The sequence below is a fragment of the Schistocerca gregaria genome, chromosome 2 (assembly GCF_023897955.1).
Source record: "Schistocerca gregaria isolate iqSchGreg1 chromosome 2, iqSchGreg1.2, whole genome shotgun sequence".
NCBI classification, from domain to species: domain Eukaryota; kingdom Metazoa; phylum Arthropoda; class Insecta; order Orthoptera; family Acrididae; genus Schistocerca; species Schistocerca gregaria.
The window spans coordinates 636743383-636769470 of NC_064921.1; the positions used below are offsets into that span (position 1 = coordinate 636743383).

Below are 26088 nucleotides of genomic sequence, written 5' to 3' on the forward strand. Positions count from 1 at the left end.
ATTCAGTCATCTATAGTCATAACAAAAGCATCAATTTTTTTCAAAATCGGGACTACAGGTGCCTCCCATAGACTATCATTGGATTCTATGATGCCTTCTACCAGCTGTCAGTTGATGAACTCTTCCATGAGTGGCTGCAATTGCTTTGATATATGACATGGCTTCGTATAAATCAGAGCATTATTCCCTGATTGTATGCAATGTTGGTGACAAGGGCAGTGGGTAATGAACACTGCATGCTATACAAATCCTTAAATTGTAACAGTAGTGCATCCAAATCTCTCCCATCACTGAACTGCAGGTGATCCACTTTGTCTTGTAATGCAGAATCATTGATGGTTTGCTTGTGGCTGTGAACAGTAAATGACCTATCTATACCCTCTTCACCCAAAATATCCAATTTGGTGTCATTAAGCCCTTCAGTAGGACTTGAATTGTCCATACCAAAATTGTTTAGACCAACAGGAGCCATATGTTAACCATCCAAGCAATGATTCTGCGCACAGAACAGTGCATTGTATCAAAAAGTTCTTTATCTTCAAATGGCTCAATGACACACAAAACCTCCTGTGATAAGTCTGCAGCTACCTTCACAATTGGTGTTCCTGGTGACATTGCTGTACTCAAGGTGTTATCACCCACCAGAAACAAATTACATCTAAGCTATACTGCATATTGAAAATGATCGATTTTAGCTTGATATTTAGCAAGGGAATGAAGCCCAGGAATTACAGATTACCCTTCACCAACCTGTGGCAACACATCCATGTGCTTGAAAAAGTCCTAGCCCCAATGCTAAACTTGAGTAGTGTTGTCCCCAATGAACTTATATCATTATTGTCAGCTCCACATAACCTGTAGTGCAGAGACCCTAGTCTCTTCGTACCCAAAAGATCTAGCATGAGAACCAATAAATGTGACCCTGTATCTACTAAAAATTTATTTTTCTTGAAACCAATGAAATTCCTCAAGCATCATTTCATTTCTGTATCCATCACGCAGTACTACACTTTATGGGGAATATTTTCCAATCACTGATACATTCCCATTTAAGCTTAAGAAACTCTTTTGTTGTTACTGATTTTACTGTTTCTTACTCATTCACTCCTATGTTTTGTGACCCATTTGTCCAAACTTGTAGCATTCTAGACAATAGCAGTGGTGTTGGATATGGCCCTCATGGCCACACCTGTGACATTTTATTACTGAAGCAAACACTTGGCCATCATCATGCCCCCTAGTCACCATAACTATCTCTTCCAACTGTGTGGCTATCTGATAGCTGTGGACATATCAGATGGATTCTCTATCCTAGCTTCTAGTGACAATTTCAGTGGGAATGTGGACAAAAATGTATCAAAAGCCCTATTTTTGGCTTTTTTTTCCATAGCACTACATTGATTTCTTGTTCTGTGTTAGCTCATATGTTTGGACACTGATCTTCCAGATCCTCTCTGAAAAAGATTCATTGTACTCATTATGCTTCTGTGTCAATATGTTCCACTTCTCCATGAAGAAGCAAGTATTGCTTTGCTTAAAATACCACTGTCTTAACCTCTCAGCTAGCTATATGAATGTTTGCACATCCTGCAAGGTTTCATGGTTGGTAAAGTATGCCTTAGACTCTCCAAGCAGTCTTAGATTGGTCACACAAGTACAAATTTTGTCAGATCACACACTCAATATGGCTAAAGTTAAGATATGTCTGAGAAATGCTGTCATGTACTCTGCTGCCTTGACAGAAACAAGTTTGCAGGATCAGCAGATGGAGTGAGTAGACGCAATATTATCTTAACTTCACCACCTGTTCTAGTAGTGCATGTTTCTACCAGCATCTTACATATTCTACTACTGTCCAAACAATGAAGAATATAAAGTACAAAAGAGACAAAATACACAATGAGTTACTCTAGATCTTATGGCCATACCATAGCCCACTAACATTTACTCCAGTCTCATGCCAAATGACACCACTGTCAAAAAGCGTAAAGTATAGCTCGCACAGCCTTCATGTATGGCAACATGTCTCCAGAAAGATTGCAAAATGTACATCAGACAAGTTTTAAACATGGCCTGTGACAGTTACCCTTTAAAGCAGGCAAGTCAAGAGTTTCACACGTTTTTACAAGGGTTACACTCAGAAATACGTGTCCCTATGATCCACCACAGCCAATGAATTAATAAATGGCGAGTTGCAAGGTAAATAAAATGCTTCTCATTCCTGCCCTTCAGTGTGTGAAACTTTGACTGCAAGTTGAATGAAGCTGATGTGATTATGATGGCGAAATTTAAAACTAGAGCCAGTTGTAGCTAGGTCATTGTGAGCCCTACTACTGATTACCAGTTGTAGCAGGCACCCCTTGGGTCAGGATTTTTAGTGAGCATGGAAGCTGAGCAGATGATGTTATAGTGTTAATGGTGAAGTACACTGAGCTCAGGAGTTGGTGTGGATGGCTGTCATAAGCCATAAGGATTCAGTGAAACAGTGTTGTCTGTAATCATATTTATTACTTGTAATTTATGGTTCAAATTGTTTTCTCTGGCATAGTGATAAGTGTGCTGATTCAAACCCTCACACATGACAAAGAATGTGGACACAGAGCTTCATTGGCTGTGGCCATTGTATGGGTCAGGACCCAGTGGCAGTGTTGTGCATGTGGCCAGGTCAGGAGTCTGCAGGCACAAGCCTAGTACAGATCACCAGCAGCTAGTAAGGCCCACCCCATCAGTCTCAAAGATGGAGATATGCTTAAGAAGGTATCAACAGCACATCATGGATGGCAGGGATTGTGAGGGTGGAAGCCTGGAACCCAAATCAGCAACAGTGTGTACCCCTGGCACTACACACACCAAGCCAGATGGTACTCAGGTGTCTCACCCAATAGGTTGTAGGCAGTAATTTGCAGTCACTTCGTATGAAACTTCACCAGAGGAAGGCGCAGGCTCATCCACATATTTTCAAACATGGCAGTGGCCCAACAGCAATGGCAACTTCCTGTGACTAAGTCACATTAAATGGGTTTGTGAGAGCACACTCATTTTATGTTCACCCCATATTCAGATTTTTACATTTATTTGTGTATTGTGAATATTGTTTCGTTACTTGAAATGTTTTACAATATCTGTCTTAAAAACTTCCATTAAAAATTCTGCAATGCTCTTAGTAAAGAAATAATGTTCATGACAGTTAAATGAATCTACACATCTGAAGATGGTATGACAGGCATCTTGAAATATCATCAAGGGAAAACAAATGCCTACAGAAGTAATAGGTTGCAGCAAGTTCATTGTAAATTAGCTTCAGTTTTTACAGCTGCAGTGTTCTAATAAATCCACAATGGACAATAATTATTTATCAACAATGATATGAGAAAGACTCAGAAAACCAAATGTGGCAATGAGATCGACAGTCCCAGTCAAGAAGCTATTAGGAGTAACTTTGTGATTCTTGGCCACAGGCAGGTCATTCAAGTATTTTTCAAATCCAGTGGCAGCAAGATTGCACTGCATATGCACAAAGTAAGCAAACCCTTCACTGGTCTACATCAAGAGCTACAAACTCTAGGTATCATGGGTAGAGTACAATGCAAGTGCCTTGCTCTCTCTCACAGATTTCCTCCAATGGCCAGATTGAAACCAATCACAGGCCAAATCTGGCCCACAGGACACCAGCTGCCCACCCATGGTAAAGAGAATTATTTGCATTATTTTCAAAATCTTCATAAATCATTTCTATGAGACGTAAATTGGCTGGACCAAAAATTTATAATGGAGTAGTAGCAATAACAGTAATCTGAAAGGCATGAATACTAAACTTTGAGTTTGATCCATTACAGAAAATACCATAAAACCATCTAGTGAAAAGTGCAATGATTGTGTGGGGCAACTGATGAATCAGAACATAAGTTTGATAAGTGATTGTCAATTCAATTATACATTGCATTTATTATCAGCAAATGTTTTATTGCAATCACATTTGAAATGTAAATCAGAAAACTTGAAGTCAATTTTTTTCATTTTGGAAATACGTCATATGCAATGAAATATTCTCTACAGGACTGACACTTACTAATATTAGATATTATCCTAATTGCTCTTTTCTAAAAGCCCTATCCTTACATACTGTTGGTGCCCCGCTCCAAATCTCAATTCCATATTGCAGGTGGGAGTGCATAATTCCAAAATAGATTTGTCTTAAAACAGGTTGCACTATTATGCTAGAAAGGTGTTTCAGCAGTTAGATGTTACAGGAGATTTTTTTTTTACACATGTAGCTCATGTGCGCCTTCCATGTAGATGTTCATCTACTATAACACCCAGGAATTTATGTTCATCAATTGTTTCAACTGATACCTCTGGTTCTGTATCCACTTCTCTTGATTTATAATTTAGTAGTAACTCCATCAGAATTTTCTTGTCCTTATTTGGTGCCAATTTGTTTTTAATGAGATATGATGTGATGAGGCTAATGTTCTCTGCATTATTTTGCACTGCTAACTGTTTTGTAGAGCACCAACTTATAACGGAGATATCATCAGCATAATTTACTAGGTTTGAATTTTGTGAAATTATTATGATGTCATTGATGTACACAATAAACAAAAGATGTCCACTAATGCTTCCCTGAGGGACTCCACAGTTAAGAATTCTATAAGATGAGTTTACTGTTTGTGTATGTCTCCCAGTTGTAAAATACAGCTTTACACATTGTATCCTGTCAGCAAGGTAGGATCTTAACAGATCTAATGCTACTCCTCTGGCACCATAAATTTCTAATTTATGTAGAAGAACATAATGATTTACAGAGTCAGAAGCCTTGGATCGGTCTAAAAAGGTGCCAATAACTTTGTTTCCTTCATCATGTTTATTCAATACCACTTGCAAAAATGTAGCTACAGTTGTTATTGTAGACCAGCCTTTCCCAAAACCATGCTCATAGTTTTTTTTAATATATTGTACTTACAGAAAAATGATTCAAGTTCATCACGAAGTAGCCTTTCCAACAACTTACTAAGTACTTATGTCAATGAAATAGGCCTATAATTTTGCATACCAGCAGTTTCCCCCTTTTTAGGCACCAGTCTTATTTCAGTGACTTTTAACAGGTCAGGAAAAGACCCCTGACTGAAAGAGCTGTTTATTAAATGTTGCAGTGGCTTTATTAATTCACTACTACATTCTTTCAGAAGTTTCACTGAGATGTCATCCCAGTCACTGGATGTATTTGCTTTTAAGTTGGAAATGGTTTTCAGGATTTTCAGTTCTGTAACACACCCCAGGAAGAATGATTTACTGCCATTACTGGGATTTAGCACCTGTGGTGGGTCAATCACATCTTCCCTACTCATCTTACTAAATGTTCTATGAATCTCTCACATACTTCCTTTGGGTCGCTCAGCTATTTTTCATTGCCACTTATTATTATGTTACTGCACCCAAAGGTTTTGGAAAGAATGACATAGTACCAAAACCAAACCACTTTTAACTTAATTGACAGTGACTGTAAAATACTATATTCTTAACAGAAAGCATTTATTTGACTACCTAATTTTTCAATGGAGTCATCATCTTGGATAGTTTCCAGTCTCTGGCCAGGTCTGTTTGGAACATAAGCCTTTTCATCATCTTCTGTCTTGCCACCATCTCTCTGTTTTCACCTTGGTCCAGTCTTCTCCTTTCTTCTGAACGCATTCCTCCACTCCTTTCAGCCATCTGTCTCTCAGTCTTCCTCTTTGTATCTTTCCTTCCAGTTTCATCCCATGTATCCTCCTGGGTATCCTCTTCTCCTCCATTCACTTAACATGCCCATACCATCTCAGAATTGATTTCTCTATCTCCTACTGTAATGGTTACACCTTTATTAACCCTCTGATCCTCTCATTTCTTAACCTGTCTGTCTTTGTCACTCCAATACTGTTCCTCAAGAATTTCATCTCACTGCCTTGTACTTCTCTTTTCTCTCTTCCTTTTATAACCAAGGTTTCAGACACACATGTCAGGATCGGGACATACTATGACCGGTATTTAACCTTTTTACTGATTTGGGGTACATCTTTGCTCCATATCAGGCTTCTGACACTCTTCTGAAATGCTTCTGCTTTTCTGCCCCACTCATTTATTTCTCTGTCGCTTTTTCCATCTCCCTGTATCAGGCTTGATAGGTACTTGAAACTCTCCACTCTCCTCAATCATTCCCCACCAATTGTTATTTCAGTTGTTCCTCTCTCCTTCGTTCTTGTTGTGATAATCATCTCACTCTTACTTATACTTAATTTCATCCCATATTCTTGTACTGTTCATTCCCACACATCCAACTGTTCTTGTAATTCCTCCCCCTTATTCTCCCAAATCATCAGATCATCTGCAAACACCATAGCTTTCATCTTTCCTTCACCAATTACTTGTGCTTCTTTACTCATTATATCATCCATCACTACAATGAAGAGTAATGGTGAAAGTGCACTTGCCTGCCTCATGCCCTTCTTCTGTTCAGTCCAAGCTGATCTCTCTCCTCCAACTTTCACACAGCTCACACTTCCTTGGTATGTTTCCCTTATCCTCCAAATAATCTGTTTTGCTACTCCTCTGTTCTCCAGGGCTTTCCACACTTTGCTTCTACATACAGTATCATATGCTTTTTCAATGTCCAGGAAAGTCATTAGTGGATCTATTCCATATTCATAATGCTGTTCCTGCAGTTGTCTTACAGCAAAAATTAGGTCCACTGTGGACCTTCCTGTTCTGAAGTCATATTGCTCCTCTCTAATCCCTCCTTCTAATTTGCCTGAATTTGTGCTTCCAAAATTTTTTCAAAAATCTTTGCACAATGACTCATCAATGTTATACCTCAATAGTTCTTTCACTCTTTTCTATTTCCCTTCTTAAAGATTAGGACAATTATTCCCTTCTTCCAGTCTTTTGGTATCACCTACTGTCTCCACACAATTTTCATTACTCAATATAGCCATTGTGTCTCCTGCTGCTCTCACTATCTCTACACTTAGCTCATCCAGACCTGGTGACTTCCCTCCCTCCATCTTGCCCAGTGCCTCTTCCACTTCTCCCCATGTACGGTCTTTTTCTGTTTGCTGTTCCTTCTCTTTTTTCTCATCAGCTTGTTCCTCCTCATCCAGGTCTCCATTCTGGTTCAGGAGTTCTTCAAAATACTTCTTCCACGTATTCTTGAATTCCTCCTTATTCTCTACATCTTGGCCACTTTTGTTCACCATTCAGCATAATCTCTCATACCATTCTTCCTCTTATTTTAATCATCCCATATAACACCTTTTTTGAACCTTCACTATCCTCCTCCATCATTCTGGTCCACTGTTCCATCCACTTGCTTCTCTCCTCTGCCACCACTCTTTTTGCTTCTTTCTTTCTTGCTTGATACTCTTCTCTTGTCTCCACTTTTCTCTTCTGGAACCATATCCTAAAGGCTCTATTCTTCTTCTGTACCATATCCATTGTTTTATCATTCCACCAGGGTGTTTCTTTCCACCTCCTTTTGTTGCTTGTCCTCCCACATATTGCTTCCACTGGACTTCCTAATGTTCCCTTGAATCTACCCCCATTCCTCTTCTAACATTTTTAGTTCATCCTTTATGATGCTTTCCTTTACTATGTGTAGGTACTGTAGCCTGCTTTCTTCCACCTTCAACTTTCATATCCTTATACATCTTTCCTGATTTCTGTCCCTTTATTATCCTCGGGCATCTCAGGTTCATTACCAGCAAACAGTCGTCACTATCCACGACTTCTGATGGTATTACACTAATGTCAATGATGTCCCTATTCATCTCATTATCATACAGGAAGTAGTCAGCTATCGACTTCCTCTTTAAGTCTTGACTGTACCATGTAATCTTATGGCTCTCTCTTCCCAACCAGCAAGCCATTCCTTTGACAGAACTCCAGTAGTCTTTCACCTTCCTTATTTCAGCAGCCCCAACTCTCTGGTATAAACACACCTTCACAGCCTTGTCTTTCTCTTCTAATGTGTGAATTTAAATCCCCATTACCATACATTCTTCCTTCCCATCTGCCTCTGCATTTCCTCTTCAAACTCTTGTTTCTCCTCAGAAGTGCAACCCACCTGCAGCACATACACTTGTATTGCATCTATGACTGTCCCCTTTAGTGATATCTTGATCTTCATCATCCTATCACTTATTCTCTTCATTTCCTCTTTTAATCCATCTCTTACTACTATTCCCACTGCATTTTTCCTTCCTTCCTATTTTCCACTCCAGCACAGTCGGTAGCCTTTCCTCAGTTCTCTCCTTCCTTGTCCTCTCCATCTCATTTCAGGTAACCCCAATATGTCAAACTTCTTTCTTTCCATCATGTCTACCACCCCCTCCACCTTTCCAGTCAATGTTTGTATATTTAGTGTTCCAAATCTTAGTTCATGTTTACAGCCAGTTCATCATTGATTAAATCCGTCCTTTCTGAGACCCATTCTGTTTTGAAAGCAGAAATCATAATCTACTACTGGCTTGCTGGGCCTATCATAGCTTCATCAGAGCCCCATCAGCCATCACTTTTCAGGGTTCCTGTAGGGCCTTCACAGCTAAACAAACAGCATGAAAGGTGAAGCCCAGTGCCCAATGGACTGTGAAGGAACTTGAATACCAACCAGGGCCTCTGAGAGCTTTTCCTTTGTTGTAAGGTAAATGCTGAAACGTCAAATCCCCTCCCGCATATTCCCAATTGTGGTTCCCCTAGCCCTAATACCAGGAACACATGACACATACAGTCTGAATAACCATGTACCGAAATTGTCTATAATAAATATTTCAGTTCCTATTACCCCCCACCCCAAAGAGGTATTTCCTCTCCACCCACTCCCTCTCCCCTCCCCCCTGTCTCCCTCCCCTCCTAACCTACCTGGTGGCACTGGTTGATCCAAAGTACTTCTTGGCACCCTGTACATGAAGGTAACATAGTTACTATCCCAACACATTACCTGATGACAATGAGATTAATGATCATGCTTTTTTAACAAACTTACCCACATGGAACTACAAGAACCTCACATCAGTTCAGTTCACCAGGAAAGATAATGAGATCATGTTGAGTATCTCTATGGGGTGGAGGCATACTGATGTATTAAGCTCTGACAGAATCTGTGGACAAGAAATGTTAAGCTTCTTAGTTCTTTGGCCTTTCTGCAGCAGTTTCAAGATCAGGCTGTCTTATCTAAGTTTCTGAACTGTGGTATCCAGTAAACATGATCAAAACAAAGTGGATTTTATGCTACCCAAGCACATCCATTGTGAGTGCACATATTAAGCAAACAGGCGGTTGTTCAGTATTCTGTGTATGCTGTTTTTGTGTTACTTGCCCCTCACTAAGCTATTTTCAATATGTACAATGAGTTGGAAGATGCCATTTCATATGCTTACAGTGAGTTGCATAATAGGACAGTATGACACAGCTAAACAAGTACAGCAGACTGAGAGGGATGTGAATGTGGAGCATAAATCTTTGTCTACAGGACCATAATAAATCTTGAAGAAAAGGAAGTAGACACAGGAACAAAATCAGTGTTGATGAAAGGTCTTAATCTGCCAGTCCTCGAAAACCATTCCAAAATACAAGATAATTAATGGCATGGTGCAGACTCCTCACAGTCTATCAATAATGCAAGAACAGTCTTAATCACATTTATTATTGTTATAATACCGCCAACTGGTTTCAACCCAATGTAGGAGTCATCTTCTGGGCGTTTACACCACTGGTCGACTGCAGGTGGTGTCACTCCTGTCTACATAATGGCACGAAACATGATATAGTTTCCTGCCATTGTGTAGACAGGAGTGACACCACCAGCAGTCGACTAATGGTGTAAACACCCAGAAGATGACCCCTACATCGGGTTGAAACCAGTTGGTGGTATTATAACAATAATAAATGCGATTAAGACTGTTCTTCATTCATCGATTAATCATACTAATTGCTGCTTCTCTCCACAATCATGTTGTCCAAAAATCTTCACAGTCTGCCCATAGAAGCAGCAGAACAATTAAGATGTGAACCCTGCAACACCAAAAAAATTCAGAAGTGCTGATAATAACCATAGTGTAATCAAAACACAATGTCCTTTGCATGTTGCATGGTGATTATGACATTATTTTTCTGCCGGTTGATGAAGGCAGCGTGACTGTCTGCAATGTACTTCCATGTTCCAATGGAAACTTCATCAATTTGCTGGAGGATTAAGCATACAAGAAACTTAGGAATGTGGAACACTGGTCCTGATGACAAATACTATTGCTCTTTTGAAGAACTTATTTTGCCCTCAAAATACCATACACCCTTGTTTCTATAGCCTTCTGAAAGTTGACTAGGACACAATGCTTCTTGGGGTAAATAATAAATGCTGTAAGCTTGTTGACTCAAATGGTCAAATATCTGTCATAACTACTGAGACAAAATTTATCATGTGAAGAAATCATACACATTCATGAGATAGCTTAATATTGCATGACTCAGCTAGAATTTCCTGTCAGGGAGCTTTAATGTGGCATAGTTATTCACTTGAGTCTCTCTGAAAGGTTCACAGCAGTTTGACCCATAAATGATGAGACTTTTCCAACATGGTCTCACCACCACTCACTTACAGCATTTGAGTAGTGGTACAAGAAAGTGAGATGATATGGTTATTGGTTCTGATACAGAAGTTGTTTATGTATGCATGAAATATTTTGATGGAATCGTTATTGAAACTATGCACTTCAGACCCAAATACTTCTACAGACATGCTGATTACACCATCTGTGGCCACATGGCAGTGAGGTCATGGTTAAATTTGTTGGACCTATCAGTATCATGTATTAAATATGGAATTCACTATGGAAGTAAAGTAAGTTATTAAGTCACACTGTGTAAGGAAAACAACTTGTACAGATCAGTATTTATGTGCATCCTGAAGAGACTCTATTAATGTGACCTCTACTTTATGTCATATCCCTTGACTTTCAAAAGGCATTCAGTACCATTCTACACTACTGCCCAGTGAAAATGAAAGCATCCAGAATATAAGACCAGTTTTGTGATTGGATTGAAGAGTTCTTAAGAAACAGAACACAGTATGTCATTCTCAATAGAGAGATACAAACATAGCATAGCATCATGCATACACAAAAGGTGTGTTATAGGAGCATTACTCTTCACTATGTATGACAACTGAATAATGCCAGTATTGTGCATAAATAGATAGGATGGCCTATTATTGTATGACTGCACAGTTGCTGAAGAATCATTTGAAGCATTTACATCCATTAAATAACTGAGAGAATGCATACAGAATGATTTAAAGTGGAACAATCATATAAAAGTAGTTGTCAGAAAGGTAGGTGCCTGAATAAGATTCATTGGAGGAACCATCAGAAAGTGTAGTCCACCTACAAAGGCAATACCAGTACATTACAATGCCCTCCTTTGGCCAGTACCTGAGTACTGCTCATCAGTTTGGGACCATACCTAGATAGAATAGATAGAGGGAGTAGAGAAGTTACAAAGACAAGCAACATATTTTGTCACAAGTTCATTTAATAAGCACAGGAGTGTTTTGGAGAGGCTCATTCAGCTCTAGCAACTGACACTACAAGAGATACGTTGTGCATCACAGTGTGGATTTTATTAAAATTGAGAGATTTGTGTTCATGTGGAGGCCTTTTGCTGCACAAATGAAACAGAAGATGTGTGTGTGTGTGTGTGGGGGGGGGGGGTTATATCCTGCTGCACACCTTGCAGAGTACAGATATAGAAATAAATTGAGATGTACAGAAATTAGTCATTTTGGGAATTCAGTGATTCCATAGCACTACAGTTTCATTGTAAAATCTCTAAAATCTCTGCAATCAGATGCCTTGGTAAGGCCGCAGAAGATAACAGTCAAGTACTTTTTCTTTTTAAGCTCTATTAGTCTTCATCAGAGAGTTAATTATGGCTATCTCTGTGAAGACTGATTATGCAAAAGTCTTCAGTTTGCTCACCACATTCAGATAAAAAACAAAGAGGGGTGTGTAATTATAAATACCGGGTGACCAAAAAGTCAGTATAAATTTGAAAACTTAATAAACCATGGAATAATGTAGATAGAGATGTAAAAATCGACACACATGCTTAGAATGACATGGGGTTTTATTAGAACAAAAAAAAAAAAAGTTCACAAAATGTCCAACAGCAAAACGTCAGTGACTGCACATGACAATCGTGTATAAAAGGAGCTATAATGAGAGAGAGAATCAGATGCGCCAGCAGTTGCAGCATGTTGACGTTACCTGAAAAGGCAATTTTAGTGAAGCTGTATTATCAGAATGGGGAATGTGCTAGTTCAGCTTTGCGATCCTGTCGCCATAGGAAGGGGATTCGAATGGGTAAAGGTCCGTTGACAAATGCAGCTGTGGTGAGAATGATTTTGAAGTTCAAAGCCATGGGTTGTTTAGATGATAGACCCTGTAGTGGTCAACCGAGCACAAGGTGTAATGCTGCTGAGATGCTTGAGGAAGAAATGGAGACTGTAGCAGGTTCGTCTATGCACGGGGAAGTCAGTGCACGTGCAGTCGCACATTGCACCGGCATGTTGGTTGGTACATAGGTGTACCCTCCAATACTATCCATACAAAATCCATCGGCATCACAAACTGTTACCTGGCAATTTAGTGAAGTAAAGGGCATTTGCGGTGTGGGCATTTCAAAAGATGGCAGAAGATGATGTTATGGACCGACAAAGCTCATTTCACACTCTGAGGGTCTGTCAATGCCCACAACTGCAGAATTTGGGCTACTGAAAAGCCTAGAACTGTCGTGGAAACTCCACTCGACAATGAGGAAGTCACGGTATGGGTCGGATTTACCACATCTACCATTATCAGGCCTTTTCTCTTTGAGGAAATGTATGGTTCTGGTTTTGTTACTGCTACCGTGATGGGTGAGAGGTACGCCGATATGTTACAGAATCACACCATCCCCAGCCTGGCTGATAAACACCTCCTGGAACATACGATTTTTATGCAGGATGGCGCTCCACCCCATATTGCTAGACATGTGGAAGATCTCTTGCATGTGTCGTTTGGTGATGATCATGTGCTCAGCCACCACTTTCATCATGCTTGGCCTCCCAGGTCTCCAGACCTCAGTCTGTGTGATTATTGGCTTTGCGGTTACCTTAAGTCGCAAGTATATCATGATTGACCGACATCTCTAGGGATGCTGAAAGACAACATCCGATGCCAATGCTTCACCATAACTCCGGACATGCTTTACAGTGCTGTTCACAACATTATTCCTTGACTACAGCTATTGTTCAGGATTGATGGTGGACATATTGAGCATTTCCTGTAAAGAACATCATCTTTGCTTTGTCTTACCTTGTTATGCTAATTATTGCTATTCTGTCAGACATTTTTGGAACTTTTGTATTTTTTTGGTTCTAATAAAACCTCATGTCATTCCATGCATGTGTGTCAATTTGTACCTCTATATCTACATTAGTCTGTGATAAATTAATTTTTCAAATTTATACCTACTTTTTGATCACCCGGTAATTAAATGGACATGATCACAGGCCCTCCATTACAGATTCACACCTTTAAGTGCAGTGCAATCAGCTGCGTCTAACTGTTGTTTATCCACATTCATAGAGAATTTCATTGTATATACTTAAATTTTAAGGTAATGGCAGGGAAAATTATAGGAAGTATATTTAATCTGTAGTAAAAATACGTTTTTTGCAAATTCAAGGATACATCAAAATCATAGGTGCAATATATTTTGAAATATCTCAGGAAAGCCTGTATGGTGTGTTATGACTGACTATAGAGTAGGGAGATATTTATAGTCAGAAACCTTAGAATAAAGTAAACTACAACAGAAATTTCTCTTTACCTCTCATAAATATGTAGCCCTCCTTTGATGTAGAACCAATAAGAAGTGGTATTCCTTGCTTAGAGTTTTGAGATAGAATTAGAGGATGTTTTGGAAGAAAGCAGCTATTACTTGCAGATTTCTCAACTGTTGGTGGGAAAAGTACTTCAAATTTATATTTCATGTCCTGGAAACAAACAGAAGGTGTTACTTGATCAAATAGCCATAGCAGATTCTAGTGATAGTGCTACAGAAAGAAACAGTACATAGTCTTTAATATTACTCATATTCCACCTGATTAATTATGTGCAGTTCTTGAAACGGAAATGTCCTGTCATTAATACATCCATTCATTCACTGTATCTTGCAAATCCCATTATGAGAAAAATTCAGGAAAGTGAAATCAGTTGAGATACACACCAATTAAGAGTAGAACCAACAGAAACTTATTCCAAAGACTGTATTAACAATTAACTATCATTAAATGACATCATTATGAACTATATATGAGTGAACAAAATACGGTGATGCACAAATTCATGTTTGAATACTTCACCCATCCACTGTGACAGATGGGAGGGGATTGGGGATGCTAGCACCAAGCAGACAAACCATCAACCATCATCAAAGACTGCACGCAGTGTGGAGCAACAGTGTATCTCAGGCTCACCTGTTTTCCAAGCATGGCGTTTTTCCCAAAAAGCCATGTGGCAGCAGACATTCTTATTGATGGAACTTCCTGCATGGATGCCTAGGAACACAGACAATGGGGCATGCTCTTCCAAGTTTTGTTAGTGATTGTAAAAATATGTATGTTCTTGTGATATAACACATTTTATGGCTTGTTGAGTGATTAGGTTAGGTACAAACCAGAAATGACAAGTGGGTAAGTCAGACTGGTAATGAATAAACACATAGCATGGCACAGCATTCACCTATGGAGAGCTGGTGGTAGGTAAACAAAGGGCTTGAGGTGATTTTATGCATGCAGAAAAATATTCACCAGTGACTAAAGACTACATACACGAAACATCTGACTATCAGAGTCCCTTGAACTGAAGTGATGGTGCAAATTGCATTCTAGACCTTGTATCAATTCGCAAAGACGTGACACAGTAACATACATGTGCACCTGCTGTACTTAGTAATCTCCTCAATGAATGCACTGCATAATGATTATATTAAAAAATTATGGACTAGGAGTTCCATGTCAGTGTTGACTTCAGAACTAATGAAATTTTTAAGTTACGTATCACTCCATAAATGAGGCCAAACATTTGCTTATTCAAAATTAGGGGCAGATTATTATTGCCAGTGTTGAACTGAACAGTGTAACTTGTCAATGAGATTCTTTCTTTGAATTGAATAAATATTTATTTTTGTAATAAGTAGTAAGTCGTTACATGTGACAGAGGTCCTGGGCCATTCAGTCCTATCCATTACTATGTAACATTTATTTGGAGCAGATTAGTTGGTGCAATGTACAATTGTCTCCACAATAATAAAATTATCTGAGAAAATAAGATTTTTTTAAAAAACTCTTATTAGTTAGTTACATTAAGTAGCTGCAGTTTTTTTTACTACTGTTTGTTAGAAATTTACATGTGTACAATGATAACTGTGAAAGTGTAACAGTTATGCACATACTAAAATACATACCTATGTTTTAGTGATTATTGTTACCAATCATTCTGATAACACATGTTTCTAATTCATGTATCTAAATAACGAGATAATTTTTGGAAGAAGTGTCTAATACGATTTGATACTTTTTCAGTTTCAAAATTCTCACTTTCTTACTCCATTTATGAACTTGAATAAAAGTCCCATCTGAATCACCTACAAGAATGAAAGGAAAGGGTCATACTCAAGGATACTGCTGAATTTCAATGTCTTGTTCCTTTAGTAAGGTGCTCTTTTTGAACTCACTGCCAAAAATTGCACATATGGGTTTTACTTCCATGTTTCCTTCCATCCACCTTCTCAGAATTGTGATAGGTTTGTTATTGCTCTGTCTGTGTTTCATCCTAAGGGACATGTTTAACATACTATGTACCCTTATTTGACCATGATTGAATTGGGTATTTGTGCATAATGGAGTGTATACATGTAGCTGTGGATGTGTGTATGAATTTTATGCATATCTGTATATGCATATAAATGGGACTAGCAATCAAATGCAGGTGGGCACATGAATGAGCTCTCTATGCCAGCAGCTTGCCTATTAAAATAAGAGACAATTTATGGAACAAATTACGAGTGAGTACAATGTTCAATAAAGCAAATTTTTTGCAGTGCACTATAGTAGATAACTCTCATGTGTACTCTTCCTGATCCAACAACATCAGCAGTTATGAGTGCACTCACAACACAAATGAGATTCATTGATTTAGGATAGGAGACCAAACAGCAAGGTCATCAGTCCCATAAGATGAGGGAAGGATGGGGAAGGAAATCAGCTGTGCCCTTTAAAAGAAACTATCCCAGCACTTGCCTGAAGCAATTTAGGGAAATCCCAGAAAAGTGAAATCAGGATGGCCAGATGCAGGTTTTATCTGTCATCCTCCTGAATGTGAGTCCAATGTTACCTCACTTGGTAACATAAATGAGCCACAGAATAATGGAAATCAGGTTTTTGTCATATGCATCAGAGTCATTTTACACAGTGATAATTATTGTACTGACAATGATGATGATGATTATGTAAGTAAACAAAATCATCTGGGGGGATGTCTGCACACTCTATGAACCAGTGAAGATACAAAGATACAGTCTCTGGCAGCTGGAGCCAGACTGCAAACAGCAGCACATCATGGGAGAGCCACTGTTCAACACTACCTTTCCCAGTGCCTGATGGATTCCAATCCAACCACTTCATTCTGACAACGTCCTTCATTTCAATGACTGCTTCACAGCCTGTGCCATCTGAATACTTCCCACTAATGGCAGCTTTTCTGAATTGTGCAGGTGGGAACTCTCCCTGCAATATATCCTGCATTCCTGTAACCATCCTGTCCTCAATCTTCACTGGTCATTTTCTTTACCCATCTAGCCCCTTCCCTGTTCCCATTCCAGGCTACACAGCCCTCTTTCCACAAACACACCAGTCTTTTTACTTCTCTCCCTTCCTCCTACCCCCCCCCCCCCCCCCCTCTCTCTCTCTCTCTCTCTCTCTCTCGTCCCCACCCTCCATTTAACCTTCCGACTACACCTAGCTGCCCTACTCTCCACCTCATCCCTGCATGCTCCCAGCAGCTCTTTATCAACCCCTGTCCCTACCCTGCTATCCTTCCCTCTCCCCACCCCAATCTACTCAACACTCCCACCCAGTTGCCACTCCCATAATGCACTGCTGCTCACAGTCTGGCTCCAGCTGCCAGAGATCATGGTCGTGTGTTGTGTGTGTGTGTGTGTGTGTGTGTGTGTGTGTGTGTGTGTGTGTGTGTGTGTGTGTGTGTTTGTGGGTGGGTGTGTCTGTTGTTTGACAAAGGCATTGTTGGCAGGAAGCAAACTTTCCAACATTCTTTCTGTTGAGCATCTCTGCTACTCAGGAACTGGAATAATTACTTAATGGTGTCCAACCTCACCATCCACTTGATGGTTTAAGCCTTTATTGATAATGGTAACAAGAATGCAGAAAATATCTAATGGCCAAGGAAAGTAATATCGGATTGCCCAAACACACATTTAGCCATGTTTAGGACCACACCATACCATTCTAAGCACTTGAACACTTCAATAAAATGTTGATGGTGTTTCTTATTGGTGGCTGAAAAGACCAAAATAATGCAGAACAGAATCAATAAGCTGTTGCCATGTCTGAGCAGCATTTCGTAGGCCACTGGTCATATATGTACTCTCAAATAACCCAAATGGCGTGATAATCTCTGTTTGTCAGTATGCCTTCCACTGCTTCAAAGATGCGGGTACAGGCTTTGGCACAACTGAGTACACTGAATATGGTTGCACAACACAAGGCATGATTATAATCCCATAACAACAGTACTGGGTAGCAGTCTGGCACAGTTCTGGCATTAAGCAAGCAATAATCTCCACATGGCACCACACTCTACACTTCTTAGGTACTGTGTATAGAGGGGATGACCGTGGGACACTTGATGGTTGGATAATGCTTTATTTGAGCTTGGAGTCAAACTCAGCTTTACTGACAGCTAGGTGATACGATGTTAAACATCTAAATCTACATGATACCAATGGGCCATCAATAGTTTTAATAAGGTGTACTATATTATGTAGCACTTGTTTAGGAGTGCCTAGAGGTACAGACAAAGCCGAGGACTGCTGTAACAGAGAGGTGTATTTACAATAACTCACTTGTGTTAGCTTGGCTCTGTGCACAGTTGTGCTGCAATGAAATCCTGTAGTAGCAGGCTGGTAACATGGTCAATGAGCTAAGTGTTCACCATGTCTGTCAGTAGATGATAATAAGACAGAAGATCAGCATATATTATTTGCTTCCAAGATGCCAATATTGGTGAAGTGCTAGACAAAGGGGAGACACAGTCCTAAATCTGATTCTGTTCACTGAATTCTGTATGTTGATATGGAAGAACTGTTTGCTGCTGACAAACAGAAGGCCATTGATAGTCTGCAGTGATGTGATGAGGTGTGTGACAGTTCACTTAAATCAGGACCAGTGTCCACCAAATATTTTTGGCCTGATTTCCTGTTATTGATAAACAGGCTCTGTGATGTTGATAAGCATTTAGCTGCACCTATGACCAACTGCCACTGGCATTTGGGAATGAACATGGTGTGGTACACTTTCATGCTTCCTCACCTAACTTGTGATATTACCAGCATATGGAATACTTTCCATTATAAGACATAGCATTAATCAACAAATGGCTCCTTGATCGTCTATAGTATCACCCTCTGGTTCTGCCTTGAGACAACAGCTTTGTGTACATAATAAAACTAATCTTTGCCACTTGAGAGTTATGACCAGTGTGTGCAACTGCTGCTCTCACTGTTGTACAGCTCCACAGCTCTGTTGCTTTGGTAACCTGAGCAGGAGCATGACTTTTTAAAATTCTGTCTGCTAGCTCTGCAACAGTATCTAATGGTATATCTCTTTGGGATGTTACTGTCATCTTAACTTGTGGTGGTAAGTGATTGCTCCAAATGGTGCTCAACAAATTATCTGGAACAGCAGCACTATCGCTTTGCCCACAAGTGCCAAAGGTACTATGATGGCTTGTGATTTCCAATATCCTCCTGTGTCAGCACTTGACCAATTCTGTCCTCCTGGCTGTGACTCTTTGAATTAATTCTGTCTTGGGCTTGTCATAAGGATTTGCCATTGGTGGCACAGTTATAACATCCTGACTTCTGTGGTGAAGTGGTGATCGAGCTGGCTCACTACTAGGGCAAACTTTATTGAATCAGCCGTGGTGCTAGCATAGTAAAAACTTGCTAACTCACTCCATCTTTCAGGAACCACAGTACAGAGTTATGAGGTAGAATGGAGGTAAGCACATAGCTAATCTTGATACAGTTGGTTCATTTTGCATCTTGCGAATTTTTTTCAAATTATGGCTATGGCTTAGTTCTTGTTGGCTTAAAATCATGTTGGGATCGCTGGTTGTCAGGTATAGTTAGAATTAGAGCTGTTCAAACTTTACTAAGTGTATATTTATAAAGCTGAGTGGTAGTGCTTTCAGTGTCACTGTCTTGATACAAGAATGTAGAAACTTTATTTATAAAAATAAACACACTCAAATAGAAAACAGCTCCAAGCAATGAACAGATTAGGAGACAGGATGACAGTAGAACCATTCCTGAATGTTAAGTGTTTGCTCACAAGAGGGAAACTCTTTAACTTCATACACAGTACAGTGTAAGAAGTACGTAATGCAAAAAGTCAGAGAATAAACTATCACTGCTACTGTTACATACAGTGTCACTGTTGCATAATTAAATCTGGCAGCCATGACAACAACACAGTAGATCATGGTGATCTGATGGCTACAAACATAATATTTCATAGTTAAAGTCTGTCATCCTCTTATTTTATTTTGGAATAAATGAACAATAACAGGAAGAAATAGGTCATAACTGTGTTAATTAGCATTTGTTTTTCTTTTATACTTTCTATTAAGTAAAAACTTAAATGTTTGAAATTACCAAAACAAACAAAAGCCTATTTGAAAAGTTAAAAACGTTAATTTATTGTTCATTATTTTATATTCCTTTTGCTGATTGCAGTTACATAGGAAACTCCATTAAAAATAATCCCTGCAAATAAATATACTTAAAAATAAAATTTTGGGAACACAATACGTATTTCATGAACCTCCCCTTTTAAATGAAAATTTAATTTATGAAAATAAAACTGTTTTTTTGTTAAAAATTTAAAATGACAGATTCACCATAACTTTTCTTTTTTTTTAGAAAAATGTCTTTATTCCTACAATGTTGTTTTTCTGTGATTATGTTGTCCAGAAACTGAAGATATTTTGTCAAGACTGCACAATAATTGTACATTAGTTTTTTTAAGCTTTATCATTCGCAATATGCATGCCATTTGTTTCTAACATTGCACTGTCTTTATGAGCTCTTTTTTGTGTTTTCTTATGATGAGGGAAAAGTCTTTTATCCTATGTTATATTGTGGAAAATAAGTATTAGGTGAAGCATTAAGAGAAAGTGTAACCACATAGAGCAATAATAAATGGAATATTCAGCAAGCAGTGTCCTAATGAATGTGCATGAAGATGCAAGATCTCACAGACCATAACAAAATGAATGAGCCTACAAATGATCTTTGAGTTATCACCACTGCAGACTAGTACCAAAGCTGAACTTCATTATACCACTCACTGTCCAGTTAATCCATTCCTGTGCTAAAATAGCTGAAAATAATGCTAAACAGCACAAATGATTTTCAACAGATGTATAATGTTGGTACAGTTGAGGATACCCTGTGATGCATAAGATTAGAATAAATTTACCAAGCTACAAAATTAAAAGGGTGCTGAAGAAAAAGATTCTTAAAAACGTAAAATTGAGGTTTGTGAACTGTAAAGAATAGCTCTATCTCCAAATATATCTCACACCAACTACATCCATTTTGTACATAATATTAGACTGCAATCGTTCTTATAGGTGTGGCATGTATTTGGTAGTGTTAGTATCTTAAGTACTTTAAAATATGGCCTACATGATTGTTTTACTTTCAGATTGAATATGATTCATTTTGCTCTTCATATGAAGGAATATTACAGTGTCATGCACAATAAGTCACCCGACTGAATTTTGATCCTACAGGCATACTATTGGGGCAATAGTTTTCAAATTGTGAACTCAACTTCATGCAGTTCATTGAAATTATACCAGATGTCATTGCAAATTAATCGCTTCCATTGTGAGTCTGCAGTTTCAGTTTGCTGCGATGGCAGACAAAGGACGGTTGAACGTCGCACAAAAGATGAAGATTGTGTACTGTTCGTGACGACTATCAGCGTTACATTGGCACAGAAGGTTTTGTGCTCATTTTGGCACATGGTGGGCACCCAGCCAACATACAGTATGCAGAGTACATAAAACATTTAAAGGTACTAGACCTGTTTTGGAATGTCAGTGGCCACATGCACGAACCGTACATCTGCTGCAAAACATTAAAGCAGTTCAAGTGACTTTTGACTTGTAGTCTGAGTGAATCAACATGAAGAGTCAATGTTGAGTTGGGAATTTCACATTGATCTGTACAAGAATTATTCACTCTGACCTCCAGTTGCATCCATACAAGAAGACTGTGGCGTATAAGCTTACTGTGAGAGGTAAGGCGCAGAGACTGCAGTTTGCAAGGTGGGCAATCGAGCAAGACCAATAGGCATTGCTACACAACACATGGTTTTTTGACAAAGCTTATTTTTAAGTGAACAGTGTTGTGAACAAACAGAACATATGAAACTTCCTGGCAGATTAAAACAGTGTGCCGGACCGAGACTCAAACTCAGGACCTTTGCCTTTCACGGGCAAGTGCTCTACCAACTGAGCTACCCAAGCCCGACTCACGCCCCATTCTCACAGCTTTAATTCCACCAATACCTCATCTCCTACCTCCCAAACTTCACAGAAGCTCTCCTGTGAACCTGCAGAACTAGCATCACTGGAAGAAAGGATATTGCAAAGACATATATGAAACTTCCTGACACATTAAAACTGCATGACAGACCAAGACTTGAACTCGAGACCTTTGCCTTTCGCGGGCAAATGCTCTACCAACTGAGCTACTCGAGCTTGACTCATGCCACATCCTCACACCTTTAATTCCACTAGTACCTCATCTCAATGTACATTTCGTAAATGAATCCAGAAATTAACACAGTAAACCATGCAGGATAGAATAATTAATAAGAGAAATTTTAAGTCTGCAAATATTTGTAATTTCAAATGTTTCTAAGAAAAAGTAATTTTAACTGTACAATCAGACCTGGTACTCATTGATTATAACACTGAGATGAAAATATTTTATAAAATAGTTCCTTTTCTCAAATTTCAGCTTGATATATCACATGCTGTGAAAGTTTTCAGAAAAACAACTGAGATTATACTGACCTATTCAAAATTTGAAAATAATAGTGGTATCACCAACTGCTGTTGAGGAAAAGTAATGTTAGAGGAGGATATCCTGTTACACTACTTACAGCATAACCAGCAGAAAAATATGATTCCTTCAAAACTTTAATTTCTTTATTGGACTGAATTAGTGGTCGCAACTTTTGTCAGATAATTATGGTGTATGAATCCATATAAGCCATATGCTAAATAAATAAATAAATACTCACTCTCACTGTGTGATAGTACAATGTCAGAAAATTATGGTGTACAAAAGCTAGTCCACAGGACTGTCTGGGTGGTATTTTTGCTGTATACCTCACTGCTCTTTTCTGAATTTTAATTTTTTTTAGGTATCCAGCTTGTGCACTTGTTATAATGTGATCAAAAGCAATGTTATTATGTTTAGTTGCTCTAGTGATTTTATTTATTTCTATTTTTAGGTTGTAACTACGTAATAAATCCAATGGTGTCTTAGTGTTGTCTGTTCTTTTCCTCATGACTGTGTTCAAATCCCCCTATAACTAATAAATAAACACATTTTTTAAACTCTTACATTGGACTTTCTAGCTGTTAAAAGAATGTTCTCATGTCATCATTTGGTGATCAGTACAGGCCCAATCCGCAGCATATCTTCTATGGAATTTTTATTCCCACCACTGTAGTTTCAAAGCTCTGTTCTATAGCATATTTTGTGATATTTTGGATGGTTTAATTAATCTGTAGCTAGAGAAAGTGACAATCCAGCTCTAATGTTCTGCAAAATCTGGTTACATGAGTGTGAATCCCCACCTAATTTTCATTTAGCCTATGCTGTGTTGCTGCTAGAATGTTTGACTTATGTCCCTGCAACATGACCCCTCATCCATCTGCTTTACAGTTTATGTGCTGAACATCCTGATGAAATATTTTAACTGTTTTCCCTAATTTTAATGATTCCCCTTCTTGTGATGCACTAAGTCATTTACCAGTTCCTCATGTTGTTGCACTATACTGAATTTTTATTGCTTTGACCCTAAAACTGAACCATCTCTTTAAATTGTGTTTTAATTCCCAACAATATTTCTACACTGGTAACTGAAATTAACATTTTCACTCACACTGTTTAATGAGCCCTTTATCAGCTTACACATTGTCACAAAAAGTCCTCACTTAATGTATGTGTGTGTGTGTGTGTGTTGGGGTTTATGGGCGCTCAACGTTGAGGTCATCAGCGCCCTCACTTAATGTAACAGGTCTCCTAGATCTCAGGCACCTACCCTGACTGGATGGTTCTAGTGCTGCTGTTTTAAGTCTCCCAGACCTCAGGCATCTCTACATCGTGGTTTCTGTTGCTGTCAGCTCCTGTGTTCAGTGGCTGCCCTTGTTCGCTTGCTGCTGTAATTGATGATCCTTCAGTGTTTATTTTTGGCATCAGTGAATACTGTTCTGTGCAGTTTAGGGGGAGATGCAGTGTGGGCGTAGGGAGGGGGGGGGGGGAGGGGTGGCAGGGAGGATACAATCCAATTTCTTGCATTTTGAAGCCTTTTTCAGTAGCTTGAGTAAGGTCTTGAGTTCTGTACACAAGGTGAAGAATGATCACACAACTTTTTGACTTATAAGAAAATTTTCCTTTTCATTTAAGTGCATGCCATGTCTGTATAATGTTCTCTTGCCATACCATCTATTGCAAGGAAGTATATGTTGAGGATGGCCTGATAGATTCTAGTATATAAATTATAGTGTTAGTTCTTTACTTCTTCATTTAAACATGAAAAATAAGCAAGATCATATCTTTTAGTGATACCCATAACAAGTATTAGATATTTATGTAAGCCATACAGTGTCTCTTGCAAGAACTGAGGGCCTTTATTGAGTTTGTTTCAGTAGCTATCATTTGATCCTGATATTAGTAAAATGCATTGGGTATCTACCAACCTGCCAACTGTCCAAAACAAGAGACAGTTCCTGGTGATTGGTGTGAGGATGTTCAACAAACTACCTGTTGAATTGCAGATCCTGCCACTGGACAACTTCAAGAAACAAATTGCTGAAGGCCTAAAACAATGCCCACTATACTCGGTCCAAGAATTCTTTGATTGAAAGAAAGCCAATGGACACAGTGAACATGACATAGTCTATATACATCACCTGTATAAAGTTTAGGTGTTATTCTGTGATTCATTATATTGCAAATCACTTGATTGTAACTTTGACGCAGTCTGTCCAGCCATGCCTGGTGAATGATGAAGACCTGGTAATAAATGGGATCATTCCTGGGGCAGTTTGTTACGACTTTGCCCATTGTGACTCCTAGTTCACACAACTTGTCATCTTAACATTTTGCTCATACTATAAAATTTCAGCAACTTCTCTTTCATAGCTCTCACCATTGTATTATTATGTCACAAATATTTTTGTTTAAGGTTATTTTTGCACTTTCATCTGATTGCTCAAGATTTTGGCCTACTGCCCTCTCACTGTCCTCGTATATTCACCATGTTTAACCTTCCTCACTTCTGTCCACATTCCTGTTTTCTTCTGTTTGGGCATTTGCTGGAATTTCTGTGTCTGATTTGTTTTTCTCTGTATTTTTTGCTGTCTGTCATGTCTTCTATGGAAATATTCAGTTTCTTGAGGTCTTCATGGTTTCCTTTATTCAGTTGGTTTTCACTGTACCAGTTATCACTACGTTAAAAATCCATTTTGGTCAGTATATTTTTGTTCATTTTATGTACGTGCCCTTAGAACTTTGCCCTTCTATTCCTGGTGTTGTTTATAATTGTGTCCATAGAACTTTGCACTTCTTTTCCTGATGTTGTTTATAATTGTGCCTGTCTGTTCACACAGTTCTTTTGTCAGTCTCTTTATCCAAATCCCCTCTTTCTGAAATGGCCTGTAGATCTTTCTCAGAATTTCCCTCTCTCATCTCCTTGACTTTTGTTCTTTCCTTGATTACTGTTGTTTCTGAGGCATCCAAGGGCTCTGGTAAGACTACTGCACTTAAGTGTCTTAATCTGGGATTTATATGAATACTTCTTTTGTTGTAATGGTCCCATATAATTCTGCATGCTTTTTGTAGTTCTGTGATCCTTTCTTCATTTGGTGTCAAGTTCAGTCCTGTTTTCTGTATATGTAGATGTATGGTAGTTCTAGTATATAAATTATAATGTCAGTTGTTTACTTCTTCATTTAAACATGAATAATAAGCAAGGAATTTGAATATTTCTACTTGTGTTATCATTCCATATTTCATTAACACTGGGTGTGTGTTGCAGATTTTGAGTCCATATACTGCATTCTTCCATGGGAGATTTGTAGTCCTGTTTTGGATGAGATTTCATGTATTGTTTCTAGAGATTTTTTGCTACTTGTTCGGCTATTTGTTATGATGGCTATATCATCACCAAAGGTCAGACATTTTATGTTGATGGTTCTATCCTTATGTCTCCCCATCTTTTCCATTGATCCCTTTGTCCAATGTCTTGATTATTTTCCCCAAAATGGAGAAAAATTGAATGGCTGCCAGGCCATCACCCTGTCTCAATCCGTCTCGATTTCCAATAGTTCTGAGATCTCTTCCATAAACTTCACTTTGGATGTTGTATTTCTTAATGTTTCCCTGATTAGCTTTCACCTTCATTCTTTCAGT

At 38.7% G+C, this 26088-nt stretch overlaps 1 protein-coding gene across 1 annotated transcript in view; it reads right to left on the reverse strand.

The window, feature by feature from the left end:
* LOC126334669 (esterase FE4-like) overlaps positions 1-26088 on the reverse strand; it is a 212270-nt gene that overhangs the window by 52354 nt on the left and 133828 nt on the right. The window contains exon 6 of the mRNA XM_049997135.1: positions 13897-14062. Coding sequence (XP_049853092.1) covers positions 13897-14062 — 166 coding nt within the window. The remainder of the gene's footprint in view (positions 1-13896; positions 14063-26088) is intronic.